A 19,555-nucleotide genomic window follows, 5' to 3' on the forward strand; every position below is an offset into this window, starting at 1 on the left:
TGAGCCGGAAGCCAACGAGAGTTATACGAGGAAGCGAATGTCTGCTACGAGACCACCTGAACCTCACTGTGAAAAGGGGAAGGATGAAAATGCCGGTGCCGCTTGAAATGCGGGAAGTTGAGAAATCAGCGGAAATGGTATTCGTGAAACGATTTTTCCAATGTCGTGTTACTCAGACTCGGAAGTTGTTATGGGTTATTTCACGGGTAATAGCTGCTCCCTAGGTGCGTCACGACTTTTTCCTACTGGTTTCTTGATTTTTGTTTGGTTTATATCACGACTGTCTTCCCCGGTCCACTAAAACCAATGAGGGTGTCTCTTCGTCAGAGTTGACTGTTCATACGATTTTACCTGTTCTTTCCCCTTCGTTGCTGTGTTCGGTGAGGTCATTTCTCCCATCTATTTTTCGCCGTCTCCGTGCTCTTCTTTCCGGTCGGTATCCCCGACCCGATCCTGAGGCTAACAGAAACTTTGGCCGCATGGGAGTGGCAACTTAGCGGAGCTTTTCATCTGGATTGAAACCGAATTACTTCAGCGTAAGTGGACAGGCCACTGAGGACTGCGCCGAGCCGCAGACGGCAATCACAGAGACGGGTCGAGACGGCGGCTGATCAGCGTCCGAGACCTCTGTTTGTCCGTATGGTGGGACTGAGGTCGGCTGCTCTGGCGGTGGTTTCTGCGGCCCGGCTCTGCGGTCGGCCGCAGAGCTCGGAGCTGGTGCACGCCGCCCGCCGAGGTAATGCGGTTTCGATCCAGATGGAGTGCTCTTCTGAGCCGGCCGATCCCGCGGGACGGATGTCGTCTTCAGTTAGCCCGCTGCGCTGGTTTATTTCGGCCGGCCGGCGAGGGCCGCGCGCGTCCGGTCCGCTTTAGGAGGTTCCATTTTCTCGGCCGGCGTCCAGGGAAGATGGAGGAAGCGGCGCCGATGGAGGTCGTCCTCTGATCGAGCCGATCCGCGCGCACCTGCCGCGTCTGCCCGCCGCCGGACTGAGAAATCGTGCTGATCTTGAGCCACCGTATATGGCCCGAGGCTAGCCGGGAGTCGGCCGGCCGGGGTTCAGAGCAGTGCAGCTGTGATGGGATTCAGCGCAGAGAGCCGGGCAGCCGGCACGGCGTCTGGACTCTGGCGGCCGCCGGAGCGCTCAATAGGTGGCGACGGGCGCGCCGCCCACGTGCCGACGTGATTGTGCCCTAATCGGACGGCATGACGGCACCACTGATGTATCGGCGGTGCGCAGATGGGCCGCCGCGGTCGGACAGACGCCCTGACCCGATCCCCGCACCCAGAGACCTCGTGACCGATGGGGTGACGGTGCCTGATAAAACTGGCTAAAACTGGACCATCTGCAGGATGTTTTGTAACAAAAGGTCGAGATGTTTGCTTTTCGAGATGTTGGATGTCTTAGTTCTATTCTACTGCCCAGTGGGTGGGAGTTTCCTGGAAGGCTGCTGGTTTTGAATGGAGCACGACTAAGCCCGCTGCTTAATCTATTCTCCTTTCACTGAGACAATGCCCATGGCAATGTGATTGGTTTCATTTGGTCTTTAAATAACTTGGCTAAGCGTCGTCTGGAGACCAAAATGGAGCTGCTGTGTCTTTGAAGTCCAGCGTATTCCTCCACTCCAGTATGCCTTGAGCAATCACCTCGGTGGCTTAACTTCGGCTCGTCTTCCTTGAAGTTCCCACAGGGACGCCCCCGTCCCCGATCCGAAACTTGGCTAAGTACTTCATGCCACGTTTTAATTGCTGAGCTTCGTCCCGTCAAAGTGGAAGGAGAGAAATTACCATAGTCAGGATGATTATTCTCGTTAAGACCCTGTCGGGAACTGTCCTGACCTATATCAAACCCACCGTATCAGAATTTAGGCTGCGGTCTTAGGAGACTCACTGCGTTAGTGGTTTTATGACGCGAAGGTTTTTATGTGCATGTTTTGTGACAGCACAAAGTGCTCAGAATACTCAAGTGTGTGGCTTCGCTGGAAACTGAAAATGCTCTGTTACTGAGAAGCCTTTTTCAACAGACGGTGTGTCCCGAGTAAAAAATGTTTTGTGATAACAACACACTCAACTCACTCTGACAACAGGCGTGGACCATAAAAATAGCTAGGCATCTGTGACATCTAATGTCTTTATGACTCCCTCTTTAGAGAGAGCGCTCGTCTGACCTCCTGATTCCTCGTGTTCCAGGGACACCCCTCAGGAGCAGCTGAGGATACGCATCAACCGGATCACCATGTCCGACTACGAGCAGTACCACTACGACAAGGAGACCCTGATGCAGCACTGTAAGAAAACTCTCCACAATCGGACGCGAAATTTGTGAAACAGTTCGGTAGATAGCCGCCGTTTACGGACGCGGGTTTCCACGCCGGGCGCTGCGGCACAGTATAACTTCCAGGCGCTTACCACTAGCGACATCTATGAACATTAGTAACAGCTCCCTGCCGCACTTAGTTCGGCGGCACAGTATACCTTTAAGGCGCTCACTACTGGCGACATCTATGACCAGTAGTATAAGCTCCCTTCCGTATCGGGCGCTGCGGCACAGTATACCGTCCAGGCGCTGACACTAGCGACATCTATGAACAGGAGTATAAGCTCCGGTGCTCGCACCAGTTATCTCGGCCGCCTATGTCGGCTAGCGAGTGTTCCTATTCTTTGCCATTATGGCTTGCTTCTGATATTTTGGGGGGTTACACTTATTGATGTTTCTTTGACATTTGGTCATTTATCTCGGTAACAGCGACAGATTGCGGCTGCTAGTAGTGTGCGGGATTAACGACTCTATCCGCTCTTTCAGCGATGCCTCTGGGTGTGATTTTTAGTGGACCATGACTGTTGAGTGACTATGTTTTCCGCTCTTTCAGCGATGCCTCTGGGTGTGATTCTGGTGGACCACGACTCTGACCTGGAGCAGGTGCGGCGGCACATCAACCGGATGCAGGAGGAGAACCAGCACACGACACCGCTCAGCCCCGAGTGGTGTTTCGTCGACTGTAAGTCCGCATCGGAGACGACGGGTCACCTTGGAGTTCCTGAGGGGACCGATCAGTTGTATATCTAGCTAATTCATTAGCCCCTGAAACATATTTATTAGCTACGTGGATTCCCTATCTATTTACTTTGGTTCAGATTCAGTACGTCCTAATCCGGTTAAGTTTACCTCATGGTTTATTTGGTTTGATATGGCTCTAATTGCACTGAAAGCGCCTTCTATCTGCTCGTCCGAAGGGCAAAGCAGTGGAAAAAAAAACGAATGTCCTAAGCCCCAGCTGTGTGTTTTAGTGAGTTGCCTGATTAAGTCTGGCCTGGCCTGACCCGACATCTTGTTTTCGTCCATCAGCCTGCACGGCGGAGCGTTTCTTCCGGATCGATCGCGCTCAGGAGCACCTGCACTTTGTAACCGACATTAGCTCTGAGGACGTGTACGTCCTCGACCCGATGGCGGTCACCTCGCAGGTCTCGGCCACGGCCAACAACAAGTGAGTACACGTGAGCCCCGCGGGGCACGGCGGGCTGGGAATAGGTACTGAGCGGAGAACAATTGGAAATCGCGGCCGAAATGTGACGGCATTTAGAAAATGGTGACTTCATAAGGGCATGCTCTTTAAATTCGGGTGGCTTCGTGGCGAAATCGTCGGATGTGATAGGTCGCGATTTATGAAACAGCCGGCTGTCTGGCGCCCACTGCGGTGACCCCGGGCCCCGTGGGGAGTGGTGGCGCCGGCTGATGCACTGCTGCTGCCTAGGGACGAGTCTGGGCAGTCGGACCTGGACGCCGGTCCGGCAGAGGGCAGGTCGAGCGCCCGGGCCGGTAGCTCCGCCAGCCGGCGCCACAGCACCCCGTCCGTGGGCAGCTGCGCCTCCATAGCCACCCAGTCGAGCCGGCTGGGCCGCCGCAGCTGCACCAGCCTCGTCTCCGGACACGTCGACATCAGCTCGTGCGTGACGTTACCCGCCGTGACGTCATAGTGACGTGACGTGACGGGCTGGTCGTCCGTTTGGTGGCTAGTTGTCCGTCTTGGTAGCTCTAATTTCGCTGCACAATGCACGTAGGCTGTGAAGCTTGAATGCACCTAATGTTGTTTTGAAGCATCTTAGGCCAGATTTTTGGAGAGACGTTTTTTTGTACTTAAGCTACGAGTCTTCCATTGCATAGTTTGTTAACCGTATATAGTCGGGCTCTTATCACGTCACATTGTCCAGATGCAGCTTCTGCTTAGTACCTAATGGGTTCGTTAACGTTATCGTCTTTTTCTGGACATCAATTGTAGCAGAGCATCCGTCGTGGCGTAGCAATTAGGCATAGCTGGAAGAGCCTCATAGCTGGTGAAGCCATCGTCGTTTCTATTCGTATAGCTCCACTGATCGGTCGTCTGAGTCGCTGTGTTTTTCACTAGCAGTAGCCGAACTTTGGCCACCACTAGTCTGCAGTGCACAATGTTTTAAGAATTTTATTCACACTGTTTTCCAAATAGTTCCGTACCTGTCTTCAGTTTGGTTCTGCAGTTACCTCTTCCAAGCGACAGACCTTTTGCATTGCTAACGATGCTTAATTAACATTTTATCGAGTACTTCTACTTCAGAGTTTCATACCTCAGGTTCGAATGTCGACGGCTTGTTTGAAAATAATGGCATCTTTTTAACCAATGTTAATGTTTCTCAGGCTTTGTTATATTGCCTTGATGATATTTCTCTTCTCCTACCTTTGTCGCGTAGTACGTTTCTACGCCGCGGCTATTTCTGTCTCTCTCCCACCGTCGTTCGCTCGTGTCCCCGGCTCCTGGCGCCTCTAATGGCCTCCACTGACCGTGTTATTCTGTCGGTGTGGGCCCGTTTCAGGCTCAAGGAGCGCCTGTTTGGCGCCGGGGCCAGTCCCACCAGGTGAGCCCAGCTCAGCCCCCCCCCCCCCCCACCCCACCCCTCCGACCAACATCCGGGACGCATGTATAAATCTCCAATCGGCCGCGCGCGTCCGGGCCGACCGTACCAATTAGTCGGGAGGCGGCGGGCCGGGCCGGACGGCCGCGCCGCGCCGCAGGCGGCTCGGCGACCTGCAGGCATTAGTGCGGAATGGATGGCAGCTCGGGGCGGTCAGCGGGCTCCGCGGCCGGGTCAGGGCGTCCACCGGGCTCCGCGGCCGGGTCAGGGCGTCCATCGGGCTCTGCCGGCCGGGTCAGAGGCTCGGCCGGCTCCGGCGGGGGCCGCAGTCAGCCGGAGAGGCCGACTGATTGGACGGTGATAGGCTGCGTCTGGGCTGAGGCGGAAGCGTAGCAGGGTGGATGGGTGGTGCTTGACGGTGTGATAGGTCGGTGTCGTTATTTTCGTCTCTTTTGTAGACTACGATATTTTGGAATCATTAGGCCATCGTGAGCCGACGCGTTATGGCTTCCGCTGCTTAACCGTTTGCCTTTTGATGTTTTGTGTCATTTTTGGTAACCTAGGTCGTGGCTGTAATAACTACTCACTGGTCATCAGAATAAATACGAGCTGTTTTTTTTTTTCATGACGGTTTTGTTTAATCCGACTGGCTTTTGTGTTTCCTTCCTTCCGCATTTCCAAAGGTGTTCATGACAGAAACCACTGCCAGAGTACCTACTCAAACGCCTCATTTCTTGTTCTGGTAAAGCTATTATTCACTCGACCTATTGCACCAGATCAGACCATCTGCTCTGACCTCTCCTTCCGGTCCCCTCCTCCTCTAATGTGGAACTCCGGTGGTACGACCACTTCCTCCCGGTCCAATTAAGCCGCTGTCCATACCGTGATTGCCGGCCGGTCAGCCCTAATTAGCCGCCCTGCGTGCGGACCGGTGTGTAGGCTCGTGCGCGGCTCGTCTGACCGGAGCTCGGTCTGTTTCAGCCACCTGCTGGAGCGGTCGTCGGAGGAGATTCTGCACGCCGCGCAGAGCGGTGACCTGCCCAGAGTGAGTGGGCCGGGAGGGAGAGGGGGCCGCCCAGGTTGAGTGGGCCAGGAGGGAGAGGGGGCCGCTCAGGGTGAGTGGGTCGGGAGGGAGATGGAGAGGGGGAGAGGTGGGGAGAGTGAGGACGGAATTGGACGGCAGTCGAATGAGCCGGCTAGAGTCAGGAGAGCGGACGTGAAACCGGGGCCTACTTGGCAGAGGTGTATGTTAGGATAAGCTCGGTTTAGTGTTGGTTCGAAACTCTCCTGGCCATCTCATTTTAAGAGCTGATAACCTCATCGCCACATGTATTGATATCACGAAATGCTGGCCGTGGCCGGTCACCCACTCGCCATTCTTTGGCCAGTTTTGTGGCTGGTATATAAGGTATATAAATGGTATACAAGTCGTTGGATCGTTTGTCGCTGCGGCCGACCGTCGGCTCCTGTCGGATGATCGTTATGTTTCGGGCCGGCTCCCAGCCCTCATGGCGCGGCTCCAGCCGCTGAAATACGCCCGCCTCCTGAATCATACGGGATCGCCACCTCTTCTCTACATTTCAAAACTGCTGAATTGAATGGCCGCGGCGCGTCAGAGCGGCCTCATCGGCCGTGAAATAGGTCCGCTGGATGTGGCCGCCGCGATCTAAACGGCGGCCGACCCAGTGCCCGGTATTGAAACGGGCAGATGGAGTATTGTATTTATAGGCCAGGTGGAGATAACGTAAACCATCGGGAAATGATCTGTCGGACCGTGCAGCTATTGGCAGCTGCAGGCGAGTGCAGTGCGCGACTTATGAGGGATACATATTAGAGCTGAGATCGGTTAATTTACTGACATTATTGCCCGTAGTTTTGCGTGATGATGTTTGAATTCGTAGGTAAGGCTAATGCTGTAACTTGTTTCATTTCATTTAGACATTGGGATGAGTAATTTCCCTTGTGAGACCTACCTTGCTCTGTGCGTTCCGTCGTGTAATGTGGATGAACTGGTGTTGAGTTTTCTATTACGCCCTCCTGAGACAATGGAGCTCATTTTCACCATCTCCCTTGGTGTCCCTGTCTCTTTTATATTTCCATAACTCTTCATTTGTACCTGCGCTCTCGGTGTTACGAGTGTTGCTGGTTCTCTTTAATCTTTATTTCCACGTGCGTCTGACCACTCAGGGTGCCTTGTCTCCTGTAGCTGCCACTTTCTTGCTCTCCCCCTGTCTCCCTCCCTCTCTATCCCTCCCTCCAAATGACCTTAGTAGTTGGCGCGCCCTAAAGCCCTAATTAGCAACAAAATACCCCTCCCTCCCCTGCCCCTCTCATAATCTCTCCGTCCCACAGGTGAAGGAGCTGCACACCTCTGGCGTATCGCTGTTCTCCGTCAGCGCCATGGGTCAGACGGCCCTGCACCTGGCCTGCTCGGCCGGTCACAAGGATGTGGTCCGCTACCTGCTGGCCAATGCGCCCGCATCGGCCGTCAACATGCGCGACAACGACAAGTGAGATTGGGAGAGGGGTGGAGGGGAGGGCAGGCAGCTTTGGATGGAGGGAGGATGACGTGATGAGAGTGGGGAAAAGTAGACGATCGATCGTTCGTATGTGTGTTTAGCGTCCATCGCTTTTGATTCTGTGAATAAATGTGTGAGTAAGCTCAGGATTATAGTTACGCAGTGCCAGATGACCGCATCTCTCCTGTGTAGAACTGTGTCAGATACTGGGCTTTTGGCGCTTGTATCTACCCCTATCTCGCCTCATAAGTATGACCTTACCTGTACCTAAACCTTCATCTCCCATGTCCCCAGGCGACGTATGGCACCTGTAGAATGTATCTAACCCTCCCCCTGTGCGCCCTACAACAGCTGCAGGCTGTATCTAACTCCTCCCCTCCCGTGTTCCCTCAGGGGCCACACGGCGCTGCACTGCGCCGCTCTGCACGGCCGGCGGACCATCTGCTCGATGCTGGTGGCCTCCGGAGCGCTGCTCACACTGGCAGACAGTGACGGCAACACGGCCCGCCAGCTGGCCCTTCAGGCCGACGACAAGGATCTCGCAGACTACCTGGAAAGTGAGTCGAAACGGCGAACGGCTGTGATGGTGTGGTCTTTAGGTGTAGCTGTGCTTGTGGCGCCCTCTTACTGACCATGTAGGTGGCAGTCTCGTCGCCAATGAGCCCGAAACCTGAAATTTTATGTAGTCTGTCCTCCTGGCTCCTATCGTGTTTGCTACCCAACAATGCTGATGTGTGTCTTGTCACAACCCTCACATGCATATTACATATCAAGTGGTCAACAACATTTGTGTTGAGGGTTAACACGCATCAGCGGATTCCGTTTTCTGAGGTCGTCTTCGAGCGCAGTCTTACGCGACACTTGTAGCGTGTCGAATTTGTGTCAAATTTATCTGTGCCATTACTCACTGTTTTCCACTATCGTGTTTCAGGTCAGGAGCATTTTCAGCTGGTCGTGTCGGACGACCACGAGACGGCTGTGTGACGTCACCCGGCGGCTGCTGACGTCAGCGGCGGCCGTGTGACGTCAGACGGCGGCACGAGTGTGACGTCAGACGGCCGATCGGCTCTGTAGCTGTGCAATACGGAGTCAGAGGGGGCCGAGGGAGGCCGGTGTGTGTGTGCGAGGGGTGCCGGACGGGTGCCCGTCACTGTACAGTCTGTACTCACCAACAAGGAAATTTGTATTTTTAGAGGGAGAACGTGCCGCCGCTTCCTACTTTTTACATGTTTTCCTGGTCTGTTGTTGGCACGTTCCGGTATATATTCGTTGGAAGATGGTCGTGGGGGTGACATTCAGTAAACCCTGCCTTTCAGAAAATGCCTTCATCTTTGTACCCGTATGTGTGCCCCCCTTGATCGAACTTTACGCAGTCACCCCCTCCCCCGTTAGACGCGCGGCCTGAGCGCGATGTCACGTGATAGCCTGTGCGCACCCCCCCCCCCCCCCCTCCCCAGAGTGACCGGTGGGTTGGTGCTCTGAGTATATAGGGGGACCTGCCGTTAGGGCAGGCCGACCCCACCGCAGTCCAGTCAGGGCGGTGCGGTGGCGACCTCTGGCCTCTGGGCAGTTGCGCGAGCTCTAGATTCGTGTGAGATGTGAGAGATTACTGAGTGCTCGCAGAATGGCTTCAATACTCGAGTCTATCATTGTATATTCCAGTGATCTGCTTGTGTCGTGTTGAGCGTGTGATGGTCTCATTATTCAATCGGCTGATACCGGAGGCGTGAGTAGTTACATCGTTCGTTGAATATTCGCATTAGCTCTCGCTCTGTCCCAGTGCACCGTTCCCAGTGGACAGCGGGTCACAGCGGCGGCGGCCGACTCTGTGCGGCGCGCGCGGCCCCCTCCCTGCCCGCCAGCGCTCCCCGATTTCAGATGCAATACCGACCACTGAGGTCCCCGCACCGTTCACTCGTAGCTGGCGAGAAGGTAATTTCTCGCCGTTGGTGTTGCGTGTCGTGGCCCTCCCAGTCTGGGGAGACGTTTGGTTTCAGCTTTAAACAGTAGTGAGTGGGCGCCGCCAGGAGCCAGCCTCCTGCGGCGGCGTGCGTGAGAGCGAGAGAGCGAGGCAGAGGTGCCGGCACGGGTCAGCGGCGGCCGGCGCCGGCCCCAGAACACACACCCAGTCTGTCTGCGAACGGTGACAATTGTATAAACATTTATGATCGTGCCCATTGAACGTGAGCCCCATTCCGTGGATGTAGTCGGTAACTTATCACACAGGCCAATCAGCGCCCCGGTATACCGATATATTGCCCGCTCCCGGCGAGAGAACAATAAACCTATCGTTATTTTGGTGACTTGTTTTTGTCTGGGCTGAGGAGAGTGGCGTCTGGGTTTGTATGTCGAAACCGGGACCTTTGAAATCAGAAATGCGTCAGCGAATCAGCCTTCCACTGCACTGGTACTACCCACTATAGCTACGACCGATCATGTAGCAAAACACTGAGCGACTACAAGAATAGTTATGTAGCTATGCAAGGCGAAGTCGGAGAAGCGTTTGATGTGCCGACCTAGCCCAATGCACCCATTTGGTCTACGTAGTCGGATGAACGGGAATCGGCCACTCAAAGACAGACTGATCCGAGGACTCGCATCAAAGCGTCACATTTTTAGAAAAGGTCACATATAGATATCCAACGACGGTGTTACGCTATTCGATTTAAAGTGCTTTCACTAACAGCTCACATAGTAACTACAGCACTGGGACGATGGAGGGTGATATGAATATAAAAACGAAATACCAGCAGATCGTTGAAAACTGAATATGTAGATACAGTCACAGAACCGGTTCGCTGAGCCGCAGTGCTTGCGTGGAATCCATCGCGTTTGTGGAGTGAGTGAGTACCTAGGTAGATAATTGTGGCGAAAGGGCTCATTGCAGCTAAATGGACACAACCCAGTCACATTTGCAATAAAATAATATTAATTTTCTTCATCCATCTGAATCTCACAGTCATAGCCAGCTGAACCGGTCTTGCTTTGAACGGGACGTTCAAAGCAAGACCGGTTCAGAGTTCAGACTTCAAAGGCGATTTATTGCCTCGGCCTATTGTGATTAGAGCCTCAAAAGTCAGACTAACCAAGACAGTTGTGTTTGTTTTATTTTGTTGGGTTAGGCCCTTTCGGTCTGACAAGACCATTTCAGAGCCGGAAGGATGATAGGAATTAGGGGGAGACATTGGTCTGGGCAGACACCCTAGAGAGTCGCCGGGGCTGAGCCCGTTCGAATGGACAGGCCGACCAGCCCCCCCCCCCCCTATAAGCACTCTCTGCACCCGGCTACGGGGTGCGCTCCCTCGGGAGTAGCGGTGCCGCTCCAAGGGAGCAGCCCGCATGAGATAACGGTGCCTGTCGTCCAGCCCGCAGTGGGGGTTGCGGCGTGGAGGACAAGGATTTCAGTATCCTGACTCCTTATGGAAGCGACAGAGCGGAGGAACCAAGGCACTCACCCCACACTTTATAAAGCCTTGCCTCAGACCAATCACTGATCCAAGTGACATCAACTGACGCCATATTACCTACCTACATGATGACTGACACGTTACATGAAGCTGCAGAAATTTTTAACTGCTGTTTATCTTGAGCTTGGTTCGCATCAAAGTACACGTTCGCAATGTAAGATGAGATTAGCTGGGTACAGTACAGTAGGTCTACAAAATAAGTCCCCGCCGTATGCGGGTCACCAGTGGGCAGTTAGCGCCTGAGCGCTCATAGGCGTCGCCAGAGGTTTTCGGTTGGGGGGGCAAAATCAACTTTAGTGTGTTAAATCTTGCCTTTCTCCAGTCGTTACTCATTCATTTTGCATATCATTCGACGCGTAATGGTGCGAGGAATACGATGGTGACAAGGTTTTCTTTCTAGCTATGACATGTCATTTTTTTACAGAAAATTAAAAATTTTGAAATTTTTGGACAAAAACACGACCGGTAGAATCACAATGGCTGCGATTGCCGACGTACTCTAGTGCCCCCGTTCAGACGCTCGTCGCTCATGATCATCACCCAGAAAAAAGGTTAAAAACGCTCAGTAATCGAATCACCTTACTGAAACCTTCATTCACGCATGCATGCAGTCGCAGAGGTTCCACGTGAAATGCATAGGGCTCATCCCAGCCGCCGATGGCTAAGTTGGGCTTTCGGCGGAGATTGAATGTCGGAAGTGTGGATCGGAAGTACCTAATTCATCTTTGCTTCAGTGAGAGGAGGTATTTTGTTCACACGGGAGTGTGAACAAAAAGTTTCTCGTTTTTCGTATGTAGGGAAGCGCTGCAAATGCGAAGAAAAGATAACGGAACCAAAATTTCGCACGGCATAGCGGCAAGGGATCCCTTAGCGACAGGCTTGGGACTTCCAGGCCATTTTAGGCCACTCAGGGTCAGTGTGGGCTCTCAGAAGCCTGCTTAGGATCCTGAAGATCGGCGTTGGTCACCCCAAATAGTTACGTGTACCTATGTGGTGCTTTAGGGCTTTCCGAGCCCAAGGTGGGGCCCTCAGAAGCCAGTGTGGGCGGCGGGCGCTAAGAGACCAGGCCCAGGGTGAGCCGGGAGCCCTCAGATAGCAGTGTGAACCCTGGAGGTTTGTGTCGAATCCCCAAGGACCCTACATAGGGACATAAACATGTGCTGGGACCCTCAGAGGCACACGTGAGTTCAGGGGCCCGGGAACGATTTTCAAGTTGGGGGGGGGGGGGGGCGAGCCTAAAATACCTGACATGATACATATGAAACAGTGGCGTAGCTAGGGGTCTAAGGGGACACGTACCCCCCCCCCCCCCACCCCCACCCCCGTTGGGTTCAAAGGGACCCTCGGGTCCGAGAGGCCCTGCGGCGCCATTTGGCCGCTGAGGGTTAACGATGGCCATATTTCTACTCAGAAGGGCCCCATGGGGCTTGTTAGAGCACCTCATGGGTCCTAAATAGCCACACTAAGATCTCCATAAGGTCCCCACGCCGGCTGCTGAGGGCCTCTTGCGGCGCCTCGGTGGTCTCCAAAGGCCCGTTATTGGCCTCTGAGAGTTCTTACCGGCCTATGAGGAGCCAGTTCTAGGAGCATTTCCTGCCTGTGATGGTCCCACACTTATTTTTCTGAGGGCCCCATAACGGCAAATGTGGGGCCCTCATCGGCGCCTATGAGGGCCCACACCAGTGCCTCTGAGGGTTTCACACCCTCAACTCTGAGTGCCCACACCAGTGCCTATTAAAGCCCTATATCGGCGGCTGTGACGACCCAACCAACACCTGCGCGTCTAAAGGCCACCCACTGGTGACTTTTGAGGGCCCCACACCGGCAACTCTGAGGGCCCCACCGGCGTCTGACAGTACCATGCCGGTCTCTAAGGACCCCACAGGACTTTTTCTGCCGGCCTAAGGACCCCTTGCCGGTCACTGAGACCCCCTGCCGGCTTGTAGAGAGTTCGCGTTAGCAGCTCTAAAGGCCCCTCACCCGTCTGTAACGGCTCCACCAGCGTCTATGAGGGCCCACAGCTACGCCTGTAAGGACCCTCATCGGCGCCTCTGAAAGAATCACACTAGCACCTCTGAGCGCCTACACCGGCACCTGCATGACGGCCCCACACCGGTGCCTCAAAGGCCCCTTACCGGCGGCTCTGAGGGCCCTACGCCGGTGACTCTGAGGGTGCTACCGATAACCGAAGGCACCACACAAGCCCTTAGTGTCGCTGAGCTTTCATCCCATACACGCCCTCCGAGGGCACCACGTCAGTGCACTCATTGCCCCACACCCCTCCCTCACACCCGGAGAGGGTTAACTGTGTTATACCTACCTATAGCAACGATTTTACCACCGTTGTGCATTATGTATTTCTCAAAGTTGACTCAAAATGGTCCAGTATAAAATCTGGCCTGCCAAACTTATGGCCAAAATCAGGTCAAAGCGGGATGATCAATAGCGGGATGACAATAGCAGATGTTGTCAAATCGATACTGTATCAGCAGAAACCAATAACCATACAGATGGCAAGGAAAATGCCGTGTGTTGATGTTTAGATGTGTAAAGAAAACAAGAAGGAAAGAAGTCCGGAAAAGGGAGGCAAAGATCTTTTCTCGCTGCCTCAGTGTTGAGGGGGCGCCGCCCCCTCGGCTCCCAAGTTGGGGGGGGGGGGCAAGCGCCCCCGCTGCCCCCCCTGTTCCCGGGTCTATGCGTGAGTTGTGCAAAATCTGTCGCCTCAAAGCTCGGCTGACCTATCAGAAGCCTAAGGTTTTCAGAAATTTTCGAAAGTATTCTCAAAGATCCGTGTGGCCCTTCAGAGGTCTATGCATGTGTAAGGTCCTCAAAGATCCCTGTATGGGCCCTCAGAGAATATGGACACCAGTTGGACTCTCAGAGGCCGGTTTGGGCCTTCTGAAGGCTTCTTAGAGCTCAGTGGAGCTCCTTCGGAGCCTGTGTGAAAAGCAAGCTCATGAGCCCTGTGGCACTTGAACGGCTCGAGTCTATCGCAGACATTTGACGAGAGTTAAGAAGGCCCGAAGATTTAGTGTCACCCTTTGAACGGAAATTTTGTGTCAGCACTTCAAAACTTATGAAAATCGGCTACAAAATGTACTAGGGTACTATTAGGGTTGTACTAGGGTTGACTATTAAGTAATGGAAGTGCCTTAAGCAATTAAACGTTTTTGCACGTGCACATGTTTTCTTGGTGTCATTTCATGCGCCGATGTTTTTTCTATCCAATGGTGAAGACCACATGTCCTTAACTACTTCTTGCTCCAAGCTATCATCGTTTTCCCAAGAGACCACGCGAACCTGCGGCGCACCATGAAAAAGGAGTCTGGCAATGGCCAAAATCGCGCGCCAAGCGCCAGCGCGAGGTCATCAGAGCTTATTAGCTTATTGTTATGGCTACACAATGGACAATTTCTATATTTTCATCAAAACAATACACATTGGCACGATAAATGACAGCACACACTACTCCACATAATCGCCTTCAAGCATCACACACCATTCCAGCCTCGTCTTGACCCACTCCTGGAACGCCGCCATAGGACTGATCGGCGCTTTCTTTCTCAAACCGATGAAACCAGCGACATATCGTCTGTGGGGAGGCTGCGTCGCTCCATACACTTAGAAAAGAAATTTTCTGATATTGGTAGGCCTTTTCCCTACGACAAACTGAGCTCTAATGACCTTGCACTCGGCGCTGGCGCGCGGCTTTGGCCATTGCCAGGTGGTGCGCCACAGGTTCGGGAGGTCTCTTGGGAAAACGACGATAGCTTATAGCAAAAAGTAGCTAGGGACAAGTGGTCTTCACCATTGGATAGAAAAAAGATCGGCGCATGAAATGACACCTAAATAACGTGTGCACGTGCAAACCCGTTTAATTGCTTAAGGCACTTCCATTACTTAATAGTCAACCCTAGTAATAAAGAACCAACTAGGAACATGGAATGAATTATTGACATTTCCGAGTCTGGAATCGGCGTCGTGAAGATTTTGTCGACTGCGACTCCGACTCTGGCCTGATCTGCACCCTTCAACCGAGTCTGACCTCACAGGCATTCTCAGAAAGGTACCCCTATTTTTTCCCGACTCCAAAATCTCATCGGATCTGTATCGATCTCAGGGGGTGCCCGGTCCGAGGTTGGGGGGGCAAGCTGCCCCGCTTGCCCCCCCGTGGCGACGCTAATGTGAGCGCTACTCGGGGGCCACCTGCCCGCATACGGATAGGATTTATTTTGTAGACCTACTGTACACGTTGGCTAACAGCGATTTGCATTTAGTGATCGCTTCCTTTTTCAATGCAATGAAGAAAAACCTCAAGATACGGAAAATCATAGAAAAATCCTCTCCATTACCTGTTCAGGTTATTGCTACCATATGCACGCTGATTTGACATGTAGACAAACTTTCAAAATCGCGGCGTGAGCGGGGAGAGCGGGGAGGCGTGTTAGGGAATTTGAATTGCTGGAATTCAATTGAAATTTAGATTTTGAATTCAATTCAATTCAATTCGACTATGTCTAAATTGAATTTAGACATAGTCGATTCCCTTGAAGGCAATTGATCTGGGCGACTAAGGGATTTAATTGAGTGGTGAGTTTCAGACCAGAGTCTGGATCATGGATGGATGCTTTCCGCTTTGTATAATGAAATTGAAATGGTTGAAACTGAAATAACTTCTAACGCTCCCTTATTTCTCCACAAAACATAGCATATTGGGCTTCACAAAAAAGCGACTGTAGAAGTTTCAAAAGCTTTATTGTTTCAGGTCAAGGTGTTTGTATAATAGCATTTATCTCATAAACTAAGGTCAAATCAAAATTGAAATACTCGCAGGCCCTAGCCTGGTTTATCAAATGGAAATGTTTTGTCTTAGAGTATCGTGTGAATGACTTTTATTTACCCCTCTGTTTTGCGGACCTAAAGTAAATAAATACCATTTCGGCAGTGTGTATTGTGCAGCAGTGCGGTGTAATGTGCTGGGGTTTTAGTATCTTATTTTACATTTTGATGCATTTAAGCATCATATCTGAATTCAGGCCATCAAATAGTGTAAGAATGTGCATTTTTTCTTGTTAAAATAATATTGCGGACCTAAAGTAAATATTATATTTAGTATTTATTATAAGATGATCCTCATCTCAGTCTCACCCCTATGGCTTTTGTCTGAATGACTATAAGGTTTTCCAGCAGTTGCTCCTATTATGTCTCCAATGATATGTGCATTTGTCATTTGAATGCTCTCCAGTCTCCTCAAAGCCTGACAGCTCAGGTGATGATCAGAAGCACGATCAGAAGCACAATCAGGCGACAGAGGATCGGCTGACCGCTACCTTACCTACGGTCGTTCAATAAGTAAGGTAAAATGTACCATAGTTCATTTATATGAGGAATTCAAACAAAATCAAATATGCCATCTGAATCTTTGAACAATTTTCTACACAACCATCCAAACTGTTTTTGGGAGTTTGGCTCATTGTCCGAACACGGTAGGTGTGAAAACATTGATGCAGCAGAGTTCCGTTCTAAAAATCTCCGGTTTGTCACGCGAGCCAAAATTCACCTCAAAATGAGTGAGTTGACCCTGATGACGCTATTGCCATTAGCAATGCTTGCTGGTGAACAGCTGGTACGATTTCAACAAGAACACAGCAGTGTAAGAGACAAGGTTCTAGAGCAGGTAGACTTGTGCCCGCACGGCTCTCTGGACTTGGCACAGCACAATCTGTAAAGTCGGGGAGCTGATTATGGAGACCCGAAGCATCTGCGTGACTGCTTAACAGGGTGAAGTGTGTATGTCGAAACAGTTCTAGGCATCATCAGATATGCTTGATATTTACAAGGTCATCACGAGGTTAATACAGAAAGAGCTCGCTGAACAACAGAAGGACGCCCAGCGAGGCATCAGTGTGAGATCGCCTTTGCTTTAGCAGTACAGGAAAGCTGAAGTACAGCCGTGATCTGGCGCCGTCCCTTTTGAATCTGTTTGAACCACCGGAAAACCTGCTGTGTACGTTGGAATCTCAACTGATCAGGCAATCAATAAAATAATCAAGACATGGCTTTGGAGTAGCAATAAGGAGTTTTCCAAGCAGGATTTCAACGCCGGGTGGAGTGCTAGGATAAGCGCGTGCGCCTGAACGGCGATTGGATGTAGGTGCCAGTTCCGAAGGCTGGGGAGGCTGGCCGAAGAGACCTGCTTACAAATGCTTATAGCCAATTTGTAGACGATATTTCAATAAACATATGTTGCTAGTTTTGTGTCGTTGCACCAAATGTGGACTGAAATACGTGTGATTTTACCTTACTTATTGAACGACCTAGTACAAAGGCGTAGGGCAGTGGTGGCGCTGCCTATCTGGTGCCCTGAGACACGGGGCTTCGATCTGCTTAGCGGCGTTGTGTCAGCGTGGAACTGTCGACTGACAGGCTTCGGAAGATTGCGCTGGTAGGCATTGGCAGCAAGAAACCTCATCCTCCCGTACGAAGATACCGATTCAGATCGTTACAGATCGTTCTGATCCGAAATAGACCTCCCCGACTCGACTTCTGACATGGATATGACTTTGGTTCGTCTCCCAGGTACCTACCGAGCTTCGCGTCCTGTTGGCTGTTCCTGTAATTTGCTTTCGTAATGACCTTTTCAGTTTACTTATAAAAAGGTATGGAATTAAAATGAAGGTATAAAATTGGTATAGGTATAAAACTGAAGTTTGTGCTTTCCCTTCTCTGTAAATATTTCAATCGAAGATATGCCCCGGGCCCAACCCGATTTTAATCGAAGAGGTCGAAAAAGTAGTATAACCGCTTGCGAACAGTACCTACGACTCGTTGGCTTAAACTCCGTATAACTCTCATTGCATTGTACCTACTACCTTATCGTTCCACTTTAGAGAAGTGACCCACGCAGCATCTCATCTCCGATTTATCGCTCGTTTTATGTGCACCACCACGACACGTTGATGCCATTTCCGACACGCTAACGACACGCTCCGTTTCGCCGCGCCGCGCCCTGAACCCCTTATCAGCGCCCCACAGCAATGCCAGTCGGTCAGACCACAGAGCAGATCTCTAGAGGCCAGGCCCCTTCCACGAACGGCCGGTGAGCGGCGCTACTCTCATGCTGAGCGCGCCACCGGTTTAATAATACGTTAAATGGAGCGTCGATGGCTGAGTCGTCGATGGTGGATGAGAGTCGAGCTGATGCCTGCAGGATCCAGGCTTAGTTTAGTAGTCTCGGGGCAGGCTCATCTTTCGTGGGCAGTAATCGCCACGCCATGTGTGGATCGCCCATGATCGTAAATACATACATACATTTTATTCACTGAACTAGGAAAATGGCCATGTACAAAAGGCATCATCGAAAATGACGGTTTAAATCTAACATGGCATGGAAAAGCACGCCTTTCACTCGTCGTAGCAGATTTCCTTTTTTTCTGTCTAGTCCTCTATTTCTCGATCAACTAGCGCTACTGCTATACCGGCGTCTCTCTATTTTATTTTGTTGGCTCCGCCGGCGGGCCGCTCGTCGCCCGTCTCCCCAGTTACGGGTCACTCGGGTGCTGATGGCGAGCTGTGTCAGCGACTCTGACCGCGCCGTCAGCTCTGCTGGCTCAGCAGACGGGTCAGCAGAGCTGATCTCACCCTTCGTGACGACGTGACGGGGTGACGACGTGTCGTGATGGTCTGGGGCGTTCCACGCGGCAAATTGCCGGCGATCCACGCGGGGATGTGTGAACTTAGAGAGCTGTGGATTGTGGAATGCAGGTGATACCGAGATGTCGGTTTAGTTGTTGAAGGATTCGAATAACAGTACGGTATGACGGTATTTATTTCCAGTGGACTAGGTGAATAGCTTGGGTTTTATAGCGCTTACCAGATACGGAGCCTGTTCCTCCCGTGTTTCCTGCCCTCGCCAAACTTCCATGCCACAATGTCGTGTCGTATCCTATTGAGTCGTGTATTTCCGGGTTAATTCCGCCATCACACGGCGATTGGCCTTGGAGTGGAGCAGGTAGCATCTCCAATTCCTCCTTTATTCCTCCTGCTTTCCACTCAGGTGCACTTGAGCATCCATCGGCGTCCCATTGTCTCATTTTACCGGCCGATCGGCGCGTCCCAGTTTCGGCGAATGGGACCCCCGCCGAGATTCGGCGCCGATAGAAGCTACCTGCAGCGGTGGGTCGCCGATCGGTGCGCCGGTGGACGCGGCCGGTGGACGTTCCCCGGCTCTGGGTCGGTCTCCGTCACCGTTCTTGTCTCACCCCGCTGCACGGAGCCGGCGCGCCGGCCGCTGCCGCCCTGCAGCCCGGCGCTGCACGCCTTTTCACACACCGTTTCGCACGCCGCAGCGTCTGCCGCGCTGTCGGATGAGAAACAGCTGTGGCTTGCACGTGCGTTTATGCGTGAGATGGTCCGGTGCGTGTAAGTCGTCCTGCAGCTGCTCTGACGGGGCTGGCGGACGACTCTGAGAAATGCTCCCATCAGTCGCGCCGAGAGTGCACGCCTCAGACGGGTATTAGGGCCATGCAAACCGTCTGACAGCCGCTAATGAAGTCCCTGCAGAATCACGCCATCACGCTCGGACATTTGCGTCACACTTTTTGTAAATGTGGAACTGTCAGTGCTTTTTTTAGTTAGATGAACTCCTGATATGAATTGCGAAGACGCGCAGGACGCACAACCTATAA

At 52.3% G+C, this 19,555-nt stretch overlaps 2 protein-coding genes across 11 annotated transcripts in view; both read left to right on the forward strand.

The window, feature by feature from the left end:
• LOC122386865 (eye-specific diacylglycerol kinase-like) overlaps window positions 1-9,699 on the forward strand; it is a 180,068-nt gene extending 170,369 nt beyond the window's left edge. For 6 of the 10 annotated variants that reach the window (XM_043376574.1, XM_043376584.1, XM_043376566.1 and 3 more), the window contains 9 exons: window positions 2,189-2,286; window positions 2,869-2,997; window positions 3,345-3,483; window positions 3,751-3,942; window positions 4,844-4,885; window positions 5,864-5,927; window positions 7,235-7,392; window positions 7,795-7,958; window positions 8,333-9,699. In XM_043376574.1, coding sequence (XP_043232509.1) covers window positions 2,189-2,286; window positions 2,869-2,997; window positions 3,345-3,483; window positions 3,751-3,942; window positions 4,844-4,885; window positions 5,864-5,927; window positions 7,235-7,392; window positions 7,795-7,958; window positions 8,333-8,385 — 1,039 coding nt within the window. In that variant the 3' untranslated portion in view covers window positions 8,386-9,699. The remainder of the gene's footprint in view (window positions 1-2,188; window positions 2,287-2,868; window positions 2,998-3,344; window positions 3,484-3,750; window positions 3,943-4,843; window positions 4,886-5,863; window positions 5,928-7,234; window positions 7,393-7,794; window positions 7,959-8,332) is intronic. The other 4 variants (XM_043376616.1, XM_043376627.1, XM_043376608.1 and 1 more) reach the window with 1 other exon arrangement.
• Window positions 9,700-15,278: 5,579 nt separating this feature from the next.
• Window positions 15,279-19,555, forward strand: part of LOC122386903 (FERM domain-containing protein 4A-like) — a 102,874-nt gene continuing 98,597 nt past the window's right edge. Inside the window, exon 1 of the mRNA XM_043376633.1 lies at window positions 15,279-15,458. The gene's annotated coding sequence lies outside the window, so the exon portion shown is untranslated. The remainder of the gene's footprint in view (window positions 15,459-19,555) is intronic.

Source organism: Amphibalanus amphitrite, unplaced genomic scaffold (genome assembly GCF_019059575.1).
Source record: "Amphibalanus amphitrite isolate SeventyFive unplaced genomic scaffold, NRLGWU_Aamphi_draft 000016F_arrow, whole genome shotgun sequence".
NCBI lineage: Eukaryota > Metazoa > Arthropoda > Thecostraca > Balanomorpha > Balanidae > Amphibalanus > Amphibalanus amphitrite.